At 44.2% G+C, this 20,831-nt stretch overlaps 1 protein-coding gene across 3 annotated transcripts; it reads left to right on the top strand.

Annotated features, from left to right (window-relative positions):
* Positions 1–360: 360 nt before the first annotated feature.
* On the top strand, positions 361–20,636 carry SIAH1 (siah E3 ubiquitin protein ligase 1). Of its 3 annotated transcripts, none has more exons than XM_063167740.1 (2): positions 361–464; positions 17,049–20,636. In XM_063167740.1, the coding sequence occupies exon 2, from the start codon at positions 17,051–17,053 to the stop codon at positions 17,897–17,899; it is 849 nt and encodes a 282-aa protein (XP_063023810.1). In that variant the 5' UTR covers positions 361–464; positions 17,049–17,050; the 3' UTR covers positions 17,900–20,636. The 3 variants fall into 3 exon arrangements, with proteins under 3 accessions (XP_063023810.1, XP_063023811.1, XP_063023809.1); XM_063167741.1 differs by lacking the exon at positions 361–464 and adding an exon at positions 1,033–1,163; XM_063167739.1 differs by lacking the exon at positions 361–464 and adding an exon at positions 13,869–14,008.
* The last annotated feature ends 195 nt before the right edge of the window (positions 20,637–20,831 follow it).

The raw sequence follows: 20,831 nt of genomic DNA, 5'->3' as shown, positions 1-20,831 counted from the left end.
GCCGCCACGACCGCGGGGCCGCGGCAGCGCCCGGGGCCCGTGGGGGCTGCGGGGGGCCCGAGCGGCCCCGGGGCGGCGCAGGTGAGGGGCGGCGGTGCCGGGCCGGGGCGGGCGGCGGTGCCGGGGGCGCGGAGGGCAGCGCGGCCTTTGTTCCCGGCCGGGCGCGGGGCAGAGCGCGGCCCGCGCGTGCGCGGGAGGGGGGGGGGCGCCGGCGGGAGCGCGCCCGTGGTGCGCGCGCGCGCGCGGAGGCGGCGGCGGCAGGATCGCTCGGGCGCAGCCGGCGCGTGCCCGCGGCGCAGGGAGCGAGCGAGCGAGGCAGGGAGGGAGGCGGGGAGCGCGCGGTGGGCTCGGGCCGCGCACGGAGCGTCTCGGCCGGAGCGGCGCAGCGCAGTCGGCCCGCACGGAGCCGCCATCGGGGGAGCCAAGGCCGCCTCAGCGGGTCCCGCCCTGCCCGGCGCCCACAGGTGAGCGGCGTGGGGAGAGCGAGGGGCAGCGGGAGCGGCCGGCCCCGCGCGGCCCTCAGCCCCCGCCCGGGCCCCGCCGCCGCCCGCGGGAGGCCCCGGCGCGGCCGCGGGGCTGCCTCGGGACGAGGCCCCTGCGCGGCCTAAGCGCGGCCCGGGCGGGCGGTGCTGTGTGGCGGCCGCGGCTCGGGGGAGCGGGGCGCGGCGAGGCCTGCCGGAGCGGCGGCCCCGAGCCCTTCCGCCGGGCCATTGTGTGCAGGCGGAGGCGGCGGGCCGGGCCGGGCCTGCGCCGCCCGGGCCGGGGCTGCCCCTTTGTGGGCTCGGCCTCGGCCCCGCCGCGCTTTGTGCTCGGGGAGCGCCGCGGGCTCGGCGCGGCCCGGGGAGGCGGCCTGGCCCCTGCGAGCTCCCGGCGGGCCCGGCCGCCGCAGGAACGGGCTGGCGGCCGGGGTAAATGTGCCGCTGGATGCCCCTCGCCGGCATCACCGACAGGGCTGCTCGCTCTTACCTAATCCCGTGAGGGCAACGAGGGAGGGAGATTTTTGCCCATCCTGCGGCTTCCCCTTAAAAGATGAAAAGGCCGAGGACCTTCGTGCCTTCCCCTTCTCCACGGTTTTAAAAGGACGGGAGAAAACAGCGTTTGTAGGGAAAGGCAAAGCATCTCACGTATTTCTTCAGGAGGAGAACCAAGTTTATTTTCCTGTGGTGAGCTGGTGGCACTTTTATTTTATGCTTACATTAATACAGTATTTCTCCAGTATTCTCCTTGCGCCCTCCTTTTCAGCCAGTCTGGGTGAATATTGCCTTGTCTTTATAATGAGCAGCCTACTCATAGTCTAAATAAATAGTTAAAATGATTTGATTTTTTTAAGGTGGCACATAGCTGTCTGTTAGGAAGCTCATGGCTAATTGGACTAGGTCGTGAAGGACACGGGATATTCCACGCTCGGGACATAGTTTCAGTTGTCTGTTTATCTCCCTTCTAAACTAAGACTAGCACGGTACATTCCAGAGGGGGAGGGAAATGGAAGGGACTCATCTCAACCCTGATTTAATCAAGCTGGTCTGCAAGAAGATTTGAGTTATTGGAGTGCAGGTACACTAATACAGAGGTTTTTAGGGTAAAGCTTGGATCTCTGGACTGTTCGTTGCACGAAATTACTTTGAGGAGTATACCTGAAGTAAAAATCGAGTGCTAGAAATTAGGTTCTTTTCAATGGAGACTAATGTTCTTAAGTAACCTTTGCTCTCTTCACAGCAGTGAAAAACATAGAGGAAAGCACAAGAATAAGACCTATCCGTCAGTGATACAGTTTTAGAAATCTGTTGTCACCTAAGAATTCTGAACCTGATGAAATGGTGGCGTTTTTGACCTGAAAGTGCATGTCCAGATGAAGTGGCTGAACTGTTACTGTGCCATTTCTATTGATAAGGTTTTAATGCCATAGTCCAGTTAGACTGTAGTAGAGGAGTTAGCTCAGAAATTCAGCAGCTCCAGCTAAGTAGGTGTGAACTAAGGAAAGTGAATACTTTAAATAACAAGAGTACTTTTCATACTTAGGCTTGAGTAGAGTTGCTGCTCTTTGCTTTGTGTGAATTGAGAAAGAAATCCTGCTCAAATGTCAGACACCTGCCTCTAATGTGGAAAAGGGGAGCATGTGCCCATATTCATGTGAGAAGCAAATCTTTGGTCAGAAAATTCAGAGAAATCCAATAGGACAGTTTTATGAACTGTGGTCTTCAGATGAAACATTCTGGAGGGCTGTGCATGCAGCTGCTATCAGAAATAGGATGTTCCTAATTTTAATTTAGAATCACTTTGCTTTATTTTTCATATGTAGTCGTGCTTTTAGTCTTGTAACTGTCAGCTCTAAAAGCTGGACTGAGTTTTGCCAAATGGATTTTTAGTGTCTTTTTTGCTTTAATACTTGTCTTATTTTCAGGAGCTAAACTGAAGCAGAATAGTCAAGGTAAATGAGTGATATTTGAAATTGTTGCCACATAAAGAACTCAGTTCTGCCGTTGTGGTGCATGTAGGCAGTGTGCAGCAGGCAGGGTGTGCTGTGTTTGCAGCTGCTGCCTGTGGTCACCTGAATTGCTGCTCAGGGCTGTCGGTGCTACCTGCTGCAGAAAGCACCGCGCCGGAGCGGGGATGTTGGCAGGCTCGAGTTCATCTCAGCCATCACGTGGTGCCCGAAGCTCAGGATCTCAGCTCCAGAGTTTGCAGTCTTAAATGTCATGAGCATTGTACATGCAGATTTCTTTTCTTTTCTGTTGCTTTGGTTTTTGAGTGGAAATCAGCATTTTAAAAAGGGAAAGGTAGTTGTGATTTAAAAAAAAATAGTAAGAGGTTTTGGGGGGTTTTTGTGGTTTTTTTTTTTTTTTTTTTTTTGGTTTACTTTGACAAAATACACAACAGAGACAAATTGTTGCCTTAATAAAATGCTTTCATTAATAAGAATTTTTCATTAGTAAGAAAGATTTGTTGTAAGCAGGTTACTCTTTTTGAAAGTGTACATACTCTTCCTTTCCTAAATGTTCAATGGCATGGTAAAAATGTAATTTTGATGTGTGTTTTCTGTGTACATTATCACATTGTGGGCTAGAAATTGGAAGATATGCATAAGTGCTGAGTTGTTATCATGAGGTGTTACTTCAGGTGTACCTGAGATTTTGCTGTTAGCACTTTATTGCATCTAAGCAAAAATCTTCCTGTGTCAGTGACCTGGGGGTGTTTGACATGCCAGGGTACATTCAGCTGTTAACTTTACAGTGGAGTTAGGGAACACAGAAGCCAGCATTAATGCCCCATTTAATTGAATTTAAGTTCTGTACCACTACAGAGAGAGATATTCTAATTCTGATCAAACTGCATGCCATGTTTCTGTGATGGCCAGCACAACTGTTATACATACATGCCTGTTTGAGTGACTGTATAAAATGATGATTCTTTGTGTTATCATAGGAATAATGAGAGATTTGGTTACTAATTCCACAATACTTTAATCAGATAAAGTGCTAGATAATTACAGCTAACCAAATGGTCCACTTCTGATTTTTACTTGTTCTTCTTTATAGAAGCTGAATATGAAAAGTGAGGTTGTCTGTGTGTTCAGGGAGGAAGTAAAATGCTACTTAAATTATAAAATCTGTATTTGTCCTCTTGCACCTGGAAAAAATAATTATAAAATTAGCATGGATATATTCCAGGACAATTGATGTAAGAAGAGCAGTAAATTGCTCTATAGACAGTTGATGACCTTTTCCCCTTTTTGGTCTGCCTTATCCAGAAACACATTTTTATCTCTTCTCGTACCAATAGATGACCTTGCTGGACGTGAAGAAAAACAAGGAGAGTGTAGTGATAACTTGGCTGCTTAAAAAATTACTCATCCACTCCTTAAAAGTGAAAGAGAAGTTCTTTGAAGTGTGGTTTGTGTGGCTGGGGTGGTTTAACCCCAGCTGGCAGCTCAGTACCACACTGCCTCTCTCTTCACTTCCCCACCTGCGGGATCAAGGAGAGAATTGCAAGAGTAAGAGCACAAAAACCTCCTGGATTGAGATAAAGACAGTATAATAGGTGAAGGAGGAGCTGCACACCCAAACAAAGCAAATCAAGGAGTTCCTTCAGCACTTCCCATGAGCAAGGCAGGTGTTCAGCCATCCCCAGCAGAGCAGGGATCCATCGTGCTGGTGGTTACCTGGGGGGACAAATGCCATCACTGCAGACATCCCCCCTTCCTCTCCTTCCCTCCAGCTTTATCTGCTGGCTGTGATGCAGATGGTGTGGAACATCCCTCTGCTCAGCTGGTCACCTGTCCTGCCTGTGTCCCCTCCCAGGGTGTTGTGCTCAGCCTCCCCACTGCTGGGCTGGTGTGAGAAGCAGGAAAGGCCTTGACTGTGTGCAGGAGCTGCTCAGCAATAGCAAACCCATCTCTATTTATCAGCTCTGCTTCCAGCACAAACCCAAAGCAGCCCTGTCCCAGCCACTGCAAAGAAAGTGAACTCTACCCAAAGCAAAAGTAGCACAGTGGCATGAAGTCCTTAAATATTCTAAAGTTCTTTCTGAAATTCTTGCGCATAGTATTGAACAGAGCAAAAAGTAATTTAGTCTTTGAAGAAAGACAACAGTCACTTTTCAAGATTTTTTTAATGCTGTCAAGGAGGAGCATTAGAATGCCACTGCTTGTAAGAGTTACTTTCAAATACATGTTCAGATGAAGTATGTTGAAGGAAAATTATTCTTAAAATTTTGCTAATGTATGGATTGTGTGAAGGTTTTAACTGGAGTAGGGGTATTTTAAAGCAATTTGGTGTTAAACTGCAAGAAGGAAAGCTTGAAAATAAATTGCATAAAAATTTCTAGAATTGGTGTCTAGCTTAGAAATGTGCATGTGTTAAAAGGCTTATCTTTGTTGTTTGCTCTGTGTTACAGATCTTTCATGAGGGAAAGTTACATGTCTTATATATTTTACAAGGGGATGACAACTGCAATACAAGGCATCAGTTTTGTAAATCTTGGTACAGGTTGCTTTATGCTGAAGTGTGATGCAGGTATTAGTTTGAAGTGGGGTTTAAAAGATTTTTTTTCCCTATGATTTTTTTCAAAAGTCTGTTAGTCCTAAAAACTGTGGTTAGTTGTTGTGAGGAGGAGAAATCACGGCAGGTGTAGCACCCACAGGCTGTGGCACAGCCAGGACAGTTCTGTTCTGCTGGGCTGCCAGCGGTGCCTTGCAGTGTGGCTGCTCCCATGGCAATGTGAAATGGAGCAGTTTCAGTGCCAAGTTCAGCTGAAAAGTGAACCTGTGAGGAGAGGGTGATGTTCCCAGTGCCCTTCCCAGGGCAGCTGGCACCGTGGGGCCTGAGTTTGTCCCTGCAGGAGGTGCCACCCTCTGTCACCGCGGCTGCGCTGCCAGGGCAGGCTCAGAGCTGGGCAAGGATGGCTGGGCCTCCATTGCCTCATGCTTTGGTGCTTCCTGGGCTGCCAGGGAACTGCTCAGGTGCTTGTGCAAGACTGGTCTTGTTCAACACATTACCTTAAAGAGAAAGAAAATCAGGGGGTAAAAAGCAGGCAGCACAACCACTCTGTTTGGTGGCAGCCTGCTTTTGTTTGTTGTGGAAATGGTGGAATTGCACTCCAGCATCCCCTGTGTGTGTGCCTGGTGTCATGGAGCCTGCATCTGGTGGGTCATTCTTCATGCTATAGATAAACCATTTTCTTGTAGTGCTGTGTGAAAGCTCTTAAGAAATGTTGTAACTGAGCAGTTATCTTAGAAGTGCTATTAAAATATTTAAGACCTTAAAATATGGCATGTTGCTACTTTGAAAGGTAGTGACTGTAACTCCTTTCTGTAAAAATGGACTCTTGATTTTTTTTTTGAAACCTCATTACCTTCTGTCTTTTTTTATTTACCAACAGGGGTCTGCTACAGTTTTTATATTTAATCTTCATTTAATGTTAAATTAATTAGCATTAATTAATGCTAATTAATTTAACATTAATTACCTAATGTTGTTTTGAAAATCATGTGGTAAACATGCTTTGATTGCATTTTGTGTGATACCTGTATGACCCCAGTTTAAGGTGTAAAAGAGAAACTTCTCAGTTTAAAGCTGATCACTTTTGCCTCTATTTGAGCCTTAAGTCTTGCTTCTTTCTGTCTCACAAGGTGCATGTGCAATTGTCTTCTTGTAAATGTTGTAAAAATGCTCTGCTCAACGAACATTTTGGTTTCTGAATGACTGTTTATTTTGAAATATATATGCACATGTATTTATATAGAAGTCTTTAGAGTCATAAAACTGCTTTCATTCACAGGAACTTTCCCCCTTTTTGTGCATGAAGGCATCAGCACAGTTGGGAGTTAATTTGTATAGGGTTCATCTCTCCATGGTCGATATCTGTGTGATTGCACAAGTGCCCTAAGGATGTAATTTGGAGACTGGTTGCACAGGTGTGACTAGGGAATCATTTGGCTGGCAGATGTTGATGGTGTACTATGAAATTTTAGTGTGGCTTTGTGCTGGGTCAAGTCAAATTATTTAGAAAGGAAATTTTACAGGTAAAAAAATATGCATTCTGTAATAGAAGCTAAGATGGACATTCTTCCAAAGCAGCACCTGTAAAACAAGTAATTTTAAGAGCACTTTTGCTCATATTGAAAACAGCTGCTGACCTAAACAGTTTTGTTTAAAAGTAATGTGTTCTGCTTAAACAAAAGTTGTTGTTCCTTGTACAGTCATAGTTCTCCCATGCATGCAAAGGTGCTCATGTAGTTATGGAGTTGAGTGTAGGGAAAAAGAGGATTTCATTGAAAGCTGTTTTATAATGTGCATGTGGGGAAGTAGATGTAAGGTTGTCTATGAAACTTTAATTTTTTTATTTCTCATTTTTTTGAATGCTTGATCTTCCAGCCTGTTCTGGTTTTAGACAGAATTTTCTATTCTGCTTTGGACAGTGATTCTTGGCTAAGAGTTGATGTTAGAGATTCAGCACTGCAACAGACTCAAGTTTTGATTTTGAATACATAACAGAAGAGAGGAAAGTTTTTTGCAGAGAAAGACAGTGATAGGTCTTGAATTTAGAAAGTGCAGATAAAGAGAACATGAAGTAGCAGAAAAATATGTCTACTCCTGTCATTTCCAAACCATTTATAATATCTTGTGTTTTAACTTCTGGTGCAGACTCAGGCCTGACTTCAGAGTGATTATGACAGAATTTTAATTTTGTATGCTATGAAGCAATTCCCAAGCAATACAAATAAGTGAGATAGTGTGTACATTTTACTTGACATTTGAGATGTACCTGATCAGAATTTAATGGCAATAAAAGAACATATAATTCTCTTGCCCAAGAGCTTTTTTTCCTTCTGAATTTAAATAACTTGCTTGACAATCTGGGTACTTGGAGCTTCACAAAAGACACTGAGGGAATTTTTTTGATAATTCAAGGATCCCTCCAAAGAAAGGTTACTTAACTTTTCATAAAATCAGGAGGGCCTTCAGATTAGATACAATAGAGGTGGTGAGAAGGGTGTTGCCAATGTTTTCATAATTTGTGTCTTTGATGTACAAAATACTGGAATGAGTAGAGAGCAGTTATCCATATGTGAGCAGGAGTTTGAAAGTAAACTGTGATTGAAGTCTGATGATGGTGGACTACAAAAACTGAGATGTTAAATAATTTAACAGTGTCTTTTAGTGTGTAATGGTATTCAGTTATTACTGAAGTAAATTTGAATAGGGTCTAACAGGGTTAACTTGGTATCCTTATCAAGTAATTTCAGTCTTTTTGCATTAATGTGTCAGACTCACAGCTACTTGTGGTAGTTTAAAACCTGTAAAAGGCAGGGAAGTACTTGTTGTGGTGACTCAGAAACTCGTGACAAAACAGGAACTAGCCCTAGGTCTGCCTTGCCACAGACTTGTGCTCTGCACCACTGATCGTGGGTTTGGGTGGCTTTTTTTTAAAGGTTTCAAGGAATGCTCAATGTTTCCATGCACCATGGTGGGCGGGGACATCAGCTGCTGCCCCCAGCTCTGCTCCTTGGACATTTCCTGGGACTGCTCTTCCTCGGGAGTTAAAGCTGCATTTCAGAGCTGAGGGTTTGATGAGAGAGAAGCTGTAGAGCTGTTGCTCTCTGCAGCAGTGTAACCAGCCTTGGCTGCAGAGCTGTCAGTAGCCGAGCGTGAGAATTTGATTAACATTTTAATAATGATTTAAAAAATATTAATTATTGCGGCAATTGAATTTTCATGCAATAATATTACAGGAAAAGTTGATTCAGAATTGAGGAGTGGGGAAAAGCTAAGTCACTGCAATAAAACAGAATTGGTTCTAATGGAGGCACATGGGCTTCAAAGAATAGGTTCCAGAAACACAAGGCAGGCAGAAAATGGGAGGTTAAAGAAATGAAGTACTGAAAAGTGTGGAACCATCAGAAATGCAAAAGTCCCACTGTAGTTTTGTACTACTTTTACTAAAGTCTTACATAGTCTAAGCTCAGTCCTTTCTGTTTTCTACCTGTGGTGTATCAACAAAGTACAAAAACCTGTGGCCCACCTTACGTTGCCACAGCTTTCATTTTGAATTAATATGCATAGTAGGAAAATTTTAGTTCCAAAATTTGGAAATGTCTGTTTTAAAAATACAGACTTGTTCCTTTACTTTTAAAAGTTGTGTGTTTTATTCTCCTTGTGGTGTGTGTCTCTGATAAATGAATGCATTTATCTTTATCAGACATTCTTCTAATAGTTCTTACTTTTGAAGATTATTTAAAAAAAACAGATTTGTAAAAAGTGTCACTCAGACTAGGGATTCTGTAGTTTAGTACCAGAGATTCTGAAAAATTAGTAATTTCTGAGGTGTTAAAAGCTAGGCTTCCAGTGCCACTAGAGTGTGTTCTGTGGTGCTGGATGTATTTGTGTAGGATCCATAGCTGACACACCTTGTGGCACCATGGTCTGTGCTCTGCAGTATCTTCATTCTCCAAGCCCTCCCCTACTCATTTGCCCTCCTGGGTTTAGATTGCCATACTTTACACAGGCTCCACTGTCACCAGGGCTGCATACAGCAATACAGAACAAGTGAAGCATCCCAAGAAGAAGTGATTATTTAAAGTGGAAGTATGTACAAACCTAAGGCATGAACAAGATGGAGGCATCTTTATAAAAGCAGTCAATGTATGTCATCCTGTCCTGGCTTCCTACAGAGGGGCTTTCTGTGTCATGGGTCAGTCTCCTGTAGGGCAGCCTCTATTTGTAGGTCTCTTTGATTAGGTCTAGTTATTTTGATAGTCTGCTCCCTGCTACTGTTGAGTTATGCAGGAAAAATATTGAGCATAAATAGGTCTTGAATTTGAGTTGGAATAGTTATCACAGAAGGCCTTGGTAAGTGAAGGCACATCAGAGTCCAGGTACTTCTTTTAGCTGAGCCTGACTGAATTCAGGTGAGAGCTCCCATGCCACACCCTCCTCCCTGTGTGTGCCCCAGACACAGCAGTGGTGATGCAATATTGCATGGCAATTACAGCATGCACTGAGGAGTGTAGGGTTTGCAAAATCAGACTGAGGGAAGAAACACAGCCCCCAAATTGTCACACATGGTAGGATTTGCTGTTACTGTTTATAGAGGGGGGTTGGTTATTTTTTTTTCTTTCCTTTTAAAAAAAATTCTAACAGAGTGTAATTGTATACAGAGCCCATCTATGATGCCTTGTAGAACAATTGAGTGCTTCCTGTTTAGAGACTTCTGAATGGCAGTATGTGTCAGAGCATGAAAAATACCTGGCTTTCCTCTTGTCTGTTGCTCTTACTAGTTCACTCTGTAGCTGATCCTTCTGTGTGCCTGCCTTACTTTCTATTGCAGCATTGTATGTCCAGAACTTTTAAAAAGGTAGCTGTCTCCCTGTGTTTATAGATAGTACTGGGCTGAACTGTTGAAGGATGATTCTGACACAGCTCAATTCAGTGTGTTCTGTGCACAGTGAACAGAAACTAGATACTACTAAAAATAAAATAAAAATCTTTTCCCTGTTACTTAGTTTGCATAGAGTTATCTGTATTTTTCATATGAAGTTTTCTTTAGTTTCTTAGATGCTCTGGTTTCTGCCATCCTTATTTTGAGACAGCAGGCTGCAGGCAGACACGCCCTGTTGGGTTTCTGAGCGGGCTCCGGGGGCACAGGTGCCAGGTTGGGTCCATCCCATGGTTATGGGGCTGTGGGGTCCCTGGGGGCAGCTCTGGCTGTCCTGTGGCAAGGAGAGCTCTGGCCACTGGCTGCACTGGGGATACAGAGCTGGGGAAGCAGGGAAGAGAGGGCTCTTGTCAGACAGCACCACCAGGTGCAGTGCAGGACACAGCCTGGAGCAGTGTTTCTCTATCACCAGCTCATACCTCTCTGCTCGGTGGGATTTGGCAGTGTCACAGCAAGACAAGTTATTTGCCTGTTTTTAAAAAGGAAAAATATGGTCAAGTCCAATATGGAAGTGGTCCATGATCTTTTTAATGCAGGCGTTTGGTTTTGATTTGTATTTAAAGAGTGGTTTTTCCCTGTATTTTTGTTTAGCTGTATATAGTTTCAGAATGAAATTTGGGGATTCATCAGGTTTTTTGGCAGAGTGTTGTTCCTCAGCTTTCCTTCCCTCACAAGATTGAGGTACCATAGCAGCGTGGGCTCCAGTGTTCTGTGCAAAGGTGCATGTTGAAGCTCTGTTTGAATGGAGAAGGTTATTCACTTGCTGGAATTGAAGTTCTTTGTTGCGTTTAAAATTGAACACTTCAGTCATAGTAGTTAGTTACTGTGATTTTGATGTGGTCATTCTATGTCTTCTACAGCATACAGTTCCTTCCTAATTTTACCTTATAAAGTTGTTGGAAAGAAAATGTTTAAGAGCTGGAGAAAAACCTCTCCTGGGCTGATGCTGAATATTGCAGCTTATCTCCACAGGAGAAATGGTGAGCAACAGCAGTGAGGCAGAAGTCAAACAGCACTGACCTAAGTCAGGTGTTTGCACTGAGTTAGAAATAGGTCACAGATTTGGAGGGTGTCACAATGCTGTTGGTGTTTCCATGGCTGTGTTTGTGTCTGCATCTGCCAGTGGGGTGTGCTGAGCTCGGAGAGGGGCAGGACAGGCACTGCCATGGCTCCATTGGGATCGTGAGGGAGCACGTGTGGGACACACCAGAAACGGGGGGTGTCAGGGACTGGGGAACAAAGACAATTCCATGGTTCTATAAATCTGTTGGGATTTCCCTTCCTGGTGGTTGGAAAATGGGGTTGGTAGGGAATGTCTTGAGATGCAAGGAAAAAGCTGCCTGCAGTTTCAGGCAGACTGGGTCACTGCAAGGTAGAGGGAAATGGTCTAATTGTGTATGAAAGAGAGATGAACTGGACAGATGATATTTTGGCAAAGGAAATCATCAAGTCTTGACTCAATTTTGTTTATTTTGGTCTCATTTTATAATTGTCAGTTACATTGGATTGATCTAGCTTTTACTTGTTATGCAGGAAAAGAGAAGCCCTGAGGTGTCTGAAATAACAAATAGCATAGTTAAGGGCACCAAAGAAAAAGAGTGTCTGCAAGGGTTGAAAAAAATTAGTCAAAACCATGTATAGAGACTAAATTGTATTATATAGTTGATTAATAATTTATGTCATGAACTGTCTTCTAAAAATTCTGAAGTAGGGCAGCAGGTCCAGAGGCTGGGTCTGAGCAGGGGTGCACGTCTGTCCTGCCTGTATTTGATCCTGACCATCCCAGGCCCTTGGGATCCAACATCTCCCAAGAGCTGGGAAAGAGAAACTGATACACTGCAAAAGGCAGAGCCCTGGGCCCTAAAATGTCTTTGAAATTAAATAAAATTAAAAATACTAGTTTCTTTAAAAATATTGGCAATATTTTCTCTGATATGTTTTATGTTTAATGAGTATTTTCAACCTTTCATTTAGCTTTTGGGTTTTGACATTCTTTGGCTTGTGTTATGTCTTGAAGAAAGTAACTTTGTGTTTTTCACAACTTCATCCTATTCTCATATCCAGTGCTCTCTAGCAGTATTGTGTGTTAAAAAGTCTTATTCTCAAATATGAATGTACTGTTGAAAAAGATGAAAGATTTTCTATCACTTTGTTGGTGGCTGTAATGCATTAAGGGTGCACTTTGAATGGGAGTTCCTGAATGGAGTTAGTTTTGAAATGTTATAGAAAAAATTATGTTGTTGCATCACATACAGACAATTGTGATTAATTTTTTTCTGTCCTTTTATTACTCTTATATGAGACTTTTTCCCTTCCAGCCATTAAGATGACTACACAGAACTTTGGTGTGTGTTTTTTTCCCCAAACTAATATTCAGTTACGCTTTCAAAAGCTAGCCAAAATGCTAAACTCAAGTCTAATCTAAGTGATATGGGTGAGGATATGAGAGAAGGTGTGCTATTTGATGTGAGAGAAGTGGATGATGCTAAGTTGAATTTGTCAGAGGTGCCCTGCATTCCAGTGAAGCACAGATGTGATTTTTAGAATGTGTCTGGAGCTAACACCTTGATAAGGTGAGAAGGTGGAAGAGTATCAGTCTGGTCCTGTTTATCATTGATAACTCCCTGGCACATGAGGCACACGATCTTTTTCAGCTTTTTCAAACTACTTTCTGTGCACCTATGTCTCAGCAGAGCTTTTTAACCAGTGGTTTGGTTGTGCTTCCCATTGCCCCGGGATTTTGGCTCTGTGTCCGGGTCCCAATGGCTTTGTCCCCAGGCACTGTGCAGCCGGTGGCGCTGCCACACGAGGGGTGGCACCTGGCCACATGCTCTTAGTTCCTCAAAAGCTGTTTCCGTGCAGTTTTGCTTCAGCTTTTCTGTTCTGCTTGTAAACTCTCTTGACTCTTACCCAGTGGGATGCTGTATATTGCAGGTTTGCGGGTGAGACTGAAGGAAGCCTTGTATTGAGTGGGCAGGTTTTCTTTGTAGCAATTGGCATTATTTGCAGTGCTGATAAAAGTCTTCTGGAAAAGGACTTGGATTTCAAATAGTAGGAAAGCATTTTTAAAGATAATTATCTTTACTCAGATTTTGTGGCCTTACTTTTTATGTGACCACAACAGTTTATCTCTGTGTTTGTTCTGTACCCTCCACTGAAATTTGTTACTTCTGTGACCTTACCATCATTACATCAGCGTTCCATAATGTCTAAGCTTTTCTGAGCAAAGTGTGTGTATCGCAAGTGTGTTGACTTGGCTTCCAACGGCTTTATCCTTGTACCTGCTCTAGTTTTTTTAATAGTCCAAGCTGATAATCAAATACACCACATTGTTTTAGTTCTGTTGGTCATCTTTTCCTTGAGATTATGCTTTTGCTTAATTAAGTAATATTTATACAGGTGGAGAAAATTCCTGTTGAACAGGACTTTACAGATCCATAGTGAAAGATGCTCATCTCAGGAATATCCTTGAAATAGTAGGAAGTGATTTTCATGTCTTAGCATAGTTTTGAATGGAAGCTGTAGCTTTTTCTAGCAGTTATTTGGGGGAGGCGGCGGGCTTTCTCCGTGCGCACGTGTGAGGCTGGGCCGGGCCTGCGGGGTGTGTGGGGCGGCCGGGCCGGGCCGGGCCGGATCTCGGCGCCACGGCGGGGCGGGGCCGGCTCCCGGTTCCGCGGGAAGGGCGGGGCCGGCTCCCGGTTCCGCGGGAAGGGCGGGGCCGAGCCGCGTCCTCCCCGGAGGCGGTGGCGGGCGGGGCGGGGCCGTCCCGGCCGGCAGTGCCGGGGGAAGCTCGGGGAACCATTTTGGGGCGCGGGGCCGGAGCGCGGCCGCGCATGGGGGCGCTGGGCCCCGCCCGGGGCGGTGACATCCGGGCGCCGCGCGGGGCCCCCCGGCTGCCGCGGGGTTTGGGGCGCCGCCACCGCCCGGCCCGCGGCCCCAGCCCGCCCGTGCTGCGCGGACGCGCCATGAGCTCCTCCGCGCCCCATGACGGGCAGATCCGCCTCCAGCGGGCCGTACTCCTGGAAGGGCGTCTGGTCTGCGTGCTTGCCGGGGAGTAAAGCCTGCAAGGGGAAAGGTAGCGCCGTTTGCATTGCCTTGTGCGCAGTATTTAACGCTGGGCTTGTAGGAGATGTGGAGTTACGTCCCGCGGGAGGTCTCGGTAGCCTGTGCATGTCACCTTTCCCAGAACAGTGTTGAGAATGCTTTTAGCAACAGGTCGGTGCTTTCTAGATGTTACCAGGAGCACCTTTCCTTGATTTAGAGCTAGGAGATCTTCAGATGCGTTTTTCCCTTTTCACTCTTACTGTTGTGTAAATCTTTTTGAATACGTGTAGTCCCTTTTGATAACTGGAGTTAAAGGACCTAATACTCTTGAAAATGACACCTTAGTGTTCCTTAGTTTGTCCCTGTTGCTTAGAAGCTTGTTCCTAACGTGTGCAAATAAAGATAATGAAATAGCAAATATTGCATATAAGTGTTTTTACCTGTACTAAGGGGTTTGTAACTAAAAATATATTTAAACTTTATCTCCAGTTCTGTAGTTGTTTTTCCTGGGTTTGTAATTGTATTGTTTTCATAGTTTGGTGGGTTAAATGTATTCCACTGTTAAAACTTCTCCTTGTGATTAACTTGTAACTTTTGAGATAGCCATAAAAGATGTATTATTCATCTTGTGTGTTAACAAGAGTGATGAAAATGTAGGCTTTGGGCAGGTTTAGGCTTGGTAAATTACAGTTTATAGCATTATGCCGTGTCTTTCCTGCATGCTAATCCCAGTGGTCTGGTTCAGAGATTGCTCCTCGCTTCCAATGCCGCTCCTGTGAGTGCTGTGGAAGGTGTGTGTGAAGGCTGCTCACACAGGAGCACTGCTGACACAGTTCTGTTCTCCAGTGCCTCTGTACCTTAGAAAGCTCGGGTGGGAAGTGCATCTGTGCACAAGGTCTTTCACAAAGTTTTAGGTTGCTTCATTGAACTGTTGCATGGGCTCAGCGAGGTGTAATTAAAGGCAGCAGAGCTCACCCAGCTTGTCAAGCTGCCCAGGGAACTGGTCTGACACAGTGGCTTTCACCAGCGTTATCTGCAGGTTATGGAGGATCCCTGCATCAGGATGTACAGGGTCAGGCAAGAGGAAGCACACACAGCTTTTCTGAAATGTGTGTGTTTGCAGTATTTGAAGGGAAGCTTCTCCCAGAACTTTGCATCTGAATATGCTTGTTATTTCTGAGCTCTTCCCGAGCGATCAGTGTGATCAGCACTGGTTGTCCCGTGTCCATGGCTTGTTCTGGAGCACAGAACTGCAGGGTGCCCCCACCTGCAGCTGCTGGGACACAGAGCAGGGCAGCTGGCAGGGCCTTGCTGCTCCATCCCCCGGCTGCTGCAGCATCACTGCCCCAGGACACATGCTGGATTTGTCACAGACATCCTAAACTTCTCATCTGAGCTGGAATGCCTCATAGTGGGAAGACACAGCCAAAAGACACAAACATCCTTGTCGTATCTCTACAGGATCAGCTATGGCCCAGCACTGAAAACTGCTGCATGGGTGTTTTTCCTAAGTATTTCTAGACCACCAAGACTGAGATGGAGGAAGAGTTTGGTGGGTTAGGAAGATGCTGTCAGTGGGACTTGTGAGACTCATAAAATCAGTGTCTGAGAATTGTATCTTAGACACTCATACTTCTCCAGCTCTGGGGAGAGGTACTTCTGTAGAGGAATTTGGACTTGTCTGTCTCTTGTTACTTTTTAAATGTCAAGGACTAAGTCATTTTGCAAGGAGGAATCTCTTAGTTCCTCTGCTTTGTGCCCTGAACAGTGCATGTCTTGCAAAAGCATGCACAGTATGCTGCTCTGAGCTGTCTGGTCCAAGTATGAGTAAGTTTGTGGGTGAAATGATGCTAAATATGGGAAGCTTGCCTATTGCCTAGTATTCCCATGTCAAATAGCAAGGAGATTAAAGATGAGGTTTATTTTGAGAGCTTTATACGTACGTGACAGATCCAGAGCTGGTTGTACTCACAGAGAGGCACTTAGGGTGGCTGAGAATTGTACTGTGTAACAGAAGCCAATTTTGGATAGCATTTTATTTAACTGCCCTTTACCTACAAAGGTATGGTTTATTTTTTCAAAACTGTGTTTATTTTTTCAGATAGTGCTAGTAATTTCTTTTCCACAAGAAGGAGGAGAGTTTGGAGTGCAGGAAAACATAAGATGTTAAGAAATGTGGTTGGTACTTGTTCCACATCTGTGGAATGCTTGAGCAAGCTGTTTGGTCAGACAGCTGTCACCTTTGTCTGGGGACATTGGAGAGGGCAGAAGTTCAGTAGGAGCTCCACTGAACATAGAACTTCATCAAGAGGGACTGAAAATGTCTGAGTATTTACATGGTACAATGAATTCTCAAATTTAGCAAGTTTGAATTTTTAATCTTATTTGGGAAATTAGATAAAGTAATTGCTTTGGGGTTTTTCTTTCTGGTATGCTCCCAAATGGTTTAGTAAAGGAAGCTGAAGCAGTGGCTGTGCTTTACAAGCTGTGGGCCTCTGTAGCAAAGTAATGAAAATGAAGAGTCACTGTCCTATCCTGGGGAAAAAAGTAGGGTAGTAATTGTCTGAGCTGTGTTTTTCAACTTTTTAAAAATAAATTACACTGTAAGCATGGTTACTGAGAAGTCACATCCAGAAGATAGATTTTTTCCATTAAAAATGCCTCATTTCTCATACACAACAGCTTAGAATTGTTCCATACACAGAGCTGATACGTACAAGTGATCTGGGTGAAGCATTTCATAAATGCAATATTAAAAAAACGAACCAACAATAACAAGCATTTTATTTTTAGCATGTTTTTACTCCCCTCCCTTGCAGCTTCCAGTAGGTAAATGCCACTTCAGAACAGTGAGCAGAACTTCTTCACTTGTTGTTTAGATGTCACGCGAGTGTCTGTGCCGTATGTGCACAGCTGATCTACACATACCGAGTGCAGTTTGTAGTACCTGGGAGGGGGTTGCTTTCATTGCTGTCTTACTGTCTCTTGAAGCTTTGTGAGTCAGGAAATGCTGTGTGCATGGCAGTGAAGTGTGCTGAGATCTGAACTGTGTGTTGTGTGCTCTGTTGCAGAAATGAGCCGTCAGACCGCCACAGCCCTACCCACAGGTACCTCCAAGTGCACGCCATCGCAGAGGGTGCCCGCGCTGACGGGCACCACCGCCTCCAACAATGACTTGGCCAGTCTCTTTGAGTGTCCCGTGTGCTTTGACTATGTGCTGCCACCCATCCTGCAGTGTCAGAGCGGCCACCTGGTCTGTAGCAACTGTCGGCCCAAGCTCACGTGCTGCCCCACCTGCCGCGGCCCGCTGGGCTCCATCCGGAACCTGGCCATGGAGAAAGTTGCCAATTCCGTACTATTCCCGTGTAAATACGCCTCCTCCGGCTGCGAGATAACTTTGCCACACACAGAGAAAGCAGACCACGAGGAGCTGTGTGAGTTTAGGCCTTACTCCTGTCCCTGTCCCGGTGCTTCGTGTAAATGGCAAGGCTCTCTGGATGCCGTCATGCCGCACCTGATGCATCAGCACAAGTCAATTACGACGCTGCAGGGAGAAGATATAGTGTTCCTGGCCACGGACATTAATCTTCCTGGTGCTGTTGACTGGGTTATGATGCAGTCTTGTTTTGGCTTTCATTTCATGCTAGTGTTGGAGAAACAGGAAAAGTATGATGGTCACCAGCAGTTCTTTGCAATTGTACAGCTGATAGGAACGCGCAAGCAAGCGGAAAACTTTGCTTATCGACTCGAGCTAAACGGGCATAGGCGGCGATTGACTTGGGAAGCAACTCCTCGATCCATTCATGAGGGCATTGCAACAGCCATTATGAATAGTGACTGTCTAGTCTTTGACACCAGCATTGCACAGCTCTTTGCAGAAAATGGCAATTTAGGCATCAACGTAACTATATCCATGTGTTGAAATGGCAATCGAACCTCTTCAGGCCAGTGTTTAAAACCGTTGCATTTAATTTAGCAGAAATAGGGTAACCATCTTTGACTGTCAGACAAATTATTTGGTAGATGGAGGGTAGACATAAATGAAGGTAAATAAAAGGAAAGGCTGTTAAATTACAGGAAGCAGTTGCATGTAGTAACTAATATATTTAAAATAAGTCAACAGTAAACCACTGAAAATATATATACACCCAAAATGGGCATCTTTTGTATTAAGAATTGATTCTACAGGAAATGTTGTAAAATAATTCTAAAACTTGTTTGTAGATTGATTGTACTGTTGAAAAGGATACTGTTTCGTGTTTTTGTTTGTGTTTTTTCCTCCCCCTTTGACTGACAAGCCATGTTGAGCGGTCTGGTCCTGGCCGCTGCTTCCCCTCCTCCTCCCCACCCCCCCTTTGTAAGTCACTACATAGTATTGCTGCTGTTTGTGTATATTTTTTGTGTATTTGCTAATTTTTATTAACTTCTAGTTTTTCATTAAATAAATATGACTTTCTTTTCTGTAATTCAGGTTTTTCTCTTTTTTGTATCTTTTTAAGATTAATTACAGGTGTCATCTTTTGATATGCATAATTGCTATGGTAAAACTTATATTTCTGTATGTTTGGTAAATTTTGTCTCTTTCCAGTAGTCAATTCATTGGTGATACTGTTCTTAATTGAGCTATTTGTGAATGTACTGAACTCGAAAGGAGTGCTTATGTTCAAAGATGTGTCAGGAAAGACAGCTCCTTTAAAAACAGGTCTAGATGTTGTTGTACTTTGAGTTATCTTCTAACAAAAATGAAACAATTATTAAGAACTTTCCGAATTTGAAAAAAAAAAAAAAGCAATTCACATTTCAAATTTAGAGATGCTTAGAAAATTGATTGCATCCTCGTATTTGTTGGTTTGCGGTACAAAGGAAGTACTGTATTACACACTATTGTAATTATAAAAGCAGACCATTTGTCTAAAAAAAAAAGGCAGTCAGAGTGAGATGTTTTCAGTCTTTTTATATTTGTCATTAAAAGATTACCTGGCAAATGAAAAAAAAACACAGCCAACTTCTGCTTTTTGCTTTAGCTCAAAGTTTGACACATTGATGCTCTTGCTCAGTTTCTTGTCTTCATGTCTTTTGGTTGTTACTAAAGCAACTGTCTGGAACTGACTTTTGTATCTCATTTTGGTGACATGATCCACATGACAATGCAGATAAATCTCTTCCAGGTGTGACTGACCAGCCCTAAAGGCTTTGGAAGGATACTGGGCTTTGTGCAGACTGCCTGTATGTGCAAACCTGAACCACGAATGTAAATGGGATTTGTGTTACAAAGCAGACCCGGACAGGAGCAGGGAAAGCTGTTCCACCTCAGCAGGAAGGAAACCTTTGTCAGAGTGAGAGGTGGCAGCCGTGTCGGGGAGCTGGTCTGGCTGTTGGCTACTTTTGTAACACATTAAAATACAGTTTTACTGTGCACTGTCTTAACTTTCTTATCAGAAGTTGATCTGTTAGGACAACTCTTGTTCTTACTGTTTTTGATGCATGATGAGGTAAGTAGTTCTACAGGTAAGGAACATAAAATCCATTGGGTTGGATTAATAAAATACTACAGAAATAGTTGGCTTCATGTAGTAAGGTTTCACTCTGAAAATTTGATACTTAAGACTGTTTGAACTGTGCACAGATGTAATTTAAAAGATGTACTGGTACCTTGTGACAGTAGATAAATGCTTCCAAAACTCCTGCAATCTAGCATTTTTTTTCTTTTTGAATATACAGCCAACTGTTTGCAGTTTTCTAAATTCAGTCATTATTCTCACCTAAGTAAGCTTGTCTATATTTACCTCCAGTGTGTCTTCAGCAGAAAGTTGGCTAAATACTCTTTAGAGGAGCCCCCATCTGTCTCCCTTGCCTCCCTGGTGCCTGCCTGGCTGTGCTGAGGGAGCGTGGTGGGAACGTGTGTGGGCCCTGAGAGGCCAGGGCTGTGCAGGGCTGGTCACTGCTGAGCTGGGGAGGCCTCAGCTGGGGCTGTGTCACCCCTGAGCCCTTGTGCTGAGCCACGGCAGGCTGAAGGTCAGGGCTGTGCCCTGGAAGGGGCCTTCAGGAATGGCCTTTGCAGTGAGCTTTAGCTGTGCTCAGACAGGTTTGTTCATGTTTCACAGAGGACAAGAGCTATAGCATAACTACTGTATGCTGACTTACTGTAATGTAAATTAGTATTGCTCCATTTGGTGTTAAATAATTGTGTAAAACCTTTAATATCCATCATCAGATGGAATTATGAAATCACCCTTGGGCCCAGATCCTCAACAGTATTAAAAGCCTAAAGAGTGAGGATCTGGTAAGTCAACTACACTGTTATATATGAAAAAAAGAAACCATACTAGAAGTCTGTACAGTTTACTACCTTATCTAAAATAAATGGTGTATTAAAGCCTGGCATTGTCTTAACATTAGCTGTTTATTTTAGAAAGTGCTGTTTTACTTTGCTGTATTGGGAGGAGTATTCAAATTTGTCTCTAAAAGATGAAACACAGTAAATCTTGCATTTGTCTGCTAGCACTACCTCCATGGTTTTTCATTGCCCTTTTGGAAAAAAAAAGGCCTTAAAATGTTTGACAAATGTGGATGTAAATGTTTTGATTCTGTTGTGACAGTTCCTGCTAGTTCTTGTTTGCAGTAGTGGTTTAAAATTAAAGCAGGTGAATGGTTTTGTATTGCTGCCTGTCCTGTTGTTTTACCCAGAATCTTTTCCAAGCTGCTGTGATAAAGCAGGAAGTGTTCCAGTGGGATAGTTACTGTCTGTAGCTGTTTACAGTGTGGATAGAGGAAAGGACTTTGATAAGCTTCAGCTGTTTTGGGGTATTTTTCTGAGGGACACAAGTTGAATCTCTGCTCCATCTAACTGTTCT

Source organism: Melospiza melodia, chromosome 13 (genome assembly GCF_035770615.1).
Source record: "Melospiza melodia melodia isolate bMelMel2 chromosome 13, bMelMel2.pri, whole genome shotgun sequence".
NCBI classification, from domain to species: Eukaryota; Metazoa; Chordata; class Aves; order Passeriformes; family Passerellidae; genus Melospiza; species Melospiza melodia.
This window is presented reverse-complemented; position numbering and strand designations above follow the sequence as displayed.

Excerpts from the sequence above, each read along its gene's own strand:
- SIAH1 (XM_063167739.1), top strand. The coding sequence starts at position 13,918 with ATGACGGGCAGATCCGCCTCCAGCGGGCCGTACTCCTGGAAGGGCGTC. Across the intron at positions 14,009-17,048 it reads TAAAGCCTGCAAGGGGAAAG|AAATGAGCCGTCAGACCGCC; the intron begins GTAGCGCCGTTT and ends GCTCTGTTGCAG.